The 2957-nt window shown below is 41.9% G+C and overlaps 1 protein-coding gene across 1 annotated transcript in view; it reads right to left on the bottom strand.

Annotated features, from left to right (window-relative positions):
• The window catches only part of DNAH8 (dynein, axonemal, heavy chain 8), a 375229-nt gene that overhangs the window by 152412 nt on the left and 219860 nt on the right, over window positions 1–2957 (bottom strand). Inside the window, 2 exon segments of the mRNA XM_012658131.1 lie at window positions 520–750; window positions 987–994. Of these exon segments, the coding sequence (XP_012513585.1) occupies window positions 520–750; window positions 987–994 (239 nt within the window).

Raw genomic sequence — 2957 nt, 5'->3', positions numbered from 1 at the left:
TAAGAATTACTATATACTTCAGTACCACTTATTGGAAGTCTACCCTTTCCATTCTGATTTACACTATTTGCTGTATCAAACAATGTTCTTACATCCATGGGTCTGTTTCTTGAGTATGGACATAAGTTTCGAAGGTACAGTTTCTGTGAGCCTAAATTTGGTGTCTCATTTTCATTAACATATCAAGGTGCTACATTCAGCTTTGTATAATACACCATTGACCTATGATCTTTGTGCTGTCATTCATTATATCAAATTTCTCTGATTAACCATGTCAAGAAAACTGAAACACAGAAGTTCCTTTATCTCCAATGCCAACTGTGAACAAGCCTATTTCTAATATTCCCAAGTCTTAGAACAGGTTATAAACATGAGTCATCTTAGTATTTAGTCCTCCTTTCCTGGTATTTAGCTCTCCATTTCAAATATTTAACCTGTACTTTACACAGAGCCTTTTTATCTCTTAAATAAAATTTTGCATGGTTTATGTCCATTATGAAATACAATAAAAAATTAAACATTAATGATATTCATACCAAAAATTTTGTCAATTGAAGCATTTGAAGGCAAGGTACAATTAAACACGGTAAACTGTCTTTTTAAACGTTGTGGAATATCATTCCGACCACCTCCAGGGTGGATCATTGCGGCTATGATCTGCACATCGACAATGGTAGTGAAGTCTCCAGGCTTGTCCAAGCTGTACATGCCTTCCATCTCCATCATCTGTCGCACAATCTCATTAGTTATCTGAAATTTTACACAGTATTATTTTTGTAACATATCACTATCATATTCCTCCATAGCTTCTATAAAAGAGTACAGATAAGATCAGAAGAAAACATTCAACTCTTACCAATGAAGTATTTGTGAATGTCGATCAAGTTGCCTTTTTTAAGGTAACTTGACTTAAATGATGCCACCCATGAACCCTAAATCGTAAGTTAAACATGTCTGGTGCAAGTCCAATGTGCCCTTCATCACACTGATAAAACTAATTTCCAAATAAATTCAGATAGGTTAGTTATGAGATAGTTGGTACAATTATAACAGTACTCAGAGTCACAAGTTTTACGATAGACATCTTTCACACTCAACATCCGGCACTTTGAAACACTATACATCAGAACACAGGATAGTTTCAGCCCTGAGCTTTCACTATTATATTACTGAATGTTTGGTTTGGGGTTTTATGTACTCATTTTATCTTCTCCACAGCTTCTAACACTGCTAATACTCCCTCCTTGAAAATTTTCCTCTCTTGGTTTCAGAGGCTCAATTCCTGGGTCATTTCCCAAGCCACTCTCTAGCCACTCATCCCCCACATGCAACTGTCCTGCAGGACTCCATCCTTGGCCCTTTTCTCTTCCCGTTATTTCAGGGGATGCCGCCTCAACCCTGTGCTCTAAAGAATCTCAAATCTGTAACTCTAGCTTCAGATGCCCTTGTAAGCTCTACACCTATATATCCAAATTCCTACTGGGCATCTCAAAGTGGATGGCACACAAGCACCTCAAATGCAACAATTGTTCATTCAACCAACATTTAACGAATGACTGCTGTGTGCCAGGCTCTCTTACAGCATAGGCAAAATTTCCTGTCTTCATGGAGCACACATTCTAGTGGTGAGAGACTAAATGTATACATGTATGTTGGTATGTAAATAACATGGTACAGTATAAGTCTTTTGTAGAAAATAAAACAGAAAAAGAAAATGGGAAGTACTCAGGGGTGTAACTGAATACAGAAAGCAGAGGAGGCTTTACCTCACATGACATATAAGCCAAGATCTGAAGGAGGTGAGAAAACAAACCAGTTAGATATCTGGGGGAGGAGCAGTCTAGGCAGAGGGAACAGCAATGCAGAGGTGCTGAGTAAACATCGTATGCAACGTGTGCACAGATACGTAAATGTGAGTGTAGCAAAGGGTCATGGGAACATGAGGTCAAGCAGTGCAGAATCTCTGGGTCATGGCAAGGATTTGTGATATTTATATCCTACGAGTCTCATTGCAGGATGTTGAGCAGGGGAGTGTGTCATGATCTGACTCATGTTTTCATTGGTTGCTGATCTGAGAAGAGACAACAGATCCAAGAGGGGTGAGGGAAACAGGGAGGCCACGAGGAGGCATCTGTAATGACCAAGAAGACAGATGGTGGTGGCTGGCACCAGGTGGCAGCAGTGGAGAGGAGGACAAGTGGTTGAATTTGGGGTACAGTTTGAAGATAGAGCCAACATGATTTCCTGACAGGCTGATTGTGGAACTATTATTTCCTGAGACGGAGAACTTGGAGGAGTAGGTTCCAGACATAAGTTTGAGATCCTACTGGACATCTCTCATGGGGTAAAAGAGTTTAAAATTCAGGAGCTCTTCAGATTATGGAAGATAAGGGCTAACCAAATCCAAACACGCCTCCACTCTTCCCGCCTTTTAGGAACTGCCGAGGTCCATCTGCCTTGGAGCAGAGAAAGGCCACACAGAACTGTGTGGGGATCCCTCTCAGGGTGGGGGCTGAGCTGAGCTTCTAGAGGTGTCTGCAGTGAGCAGGGATGAAGAGCAGGATGGGATCAGTGCTGGCGGACTCAAAGTTAGATGGCGTCGATGAGGCAGCATATATTGGTGGGAGGCAGGTGTAGCGGATCCCACCAGGACACACGGAACCTTGGCAACATCGGTGGGGTCCTCTAATGGAGAGTGACTCGGGTTGATAGATGCCCACAACTAGGACTAAGGTGTGTGGCAGAGTTAAATAAATGAATAGGGTTTTATTTTTCTTTTTTTTTTTATTTCAGCATATTATCGGGGTACAGATGTTTAGGTTACATATGTTGCCCTTACCCCCACTCTCCCCCCAAGTCTGAGTTTCAAGTGTGTACATCCCTCGAATGGTACACATTGCACTCTTTGTGTATGCATATACCCATCCCCTCCTCCCCTCTCCCCCCTCCCCCCTGCC

Source organism: Propithecus coquereli, unplaced genomic scaffold (assembly GCF_000956105.1).
Source record: "Propithecus coquereli isolate 6110/MARCELLA unplaced genomic scaffold, Pcoq_1.0 Scaffold574, whole genome shotgun sequence".
In the NCBI taxonomy this organism is placed as follows: Eukaryota; Metazoa; Chordata; class Mammalia; order Primates; family Indriidae; genus Propithecus; species Propithecus coquereli.
Note: the sequence above shows the minus strand (reverse complement) of the source record. Positions and strands in the feature narration are given on the sequence as shown.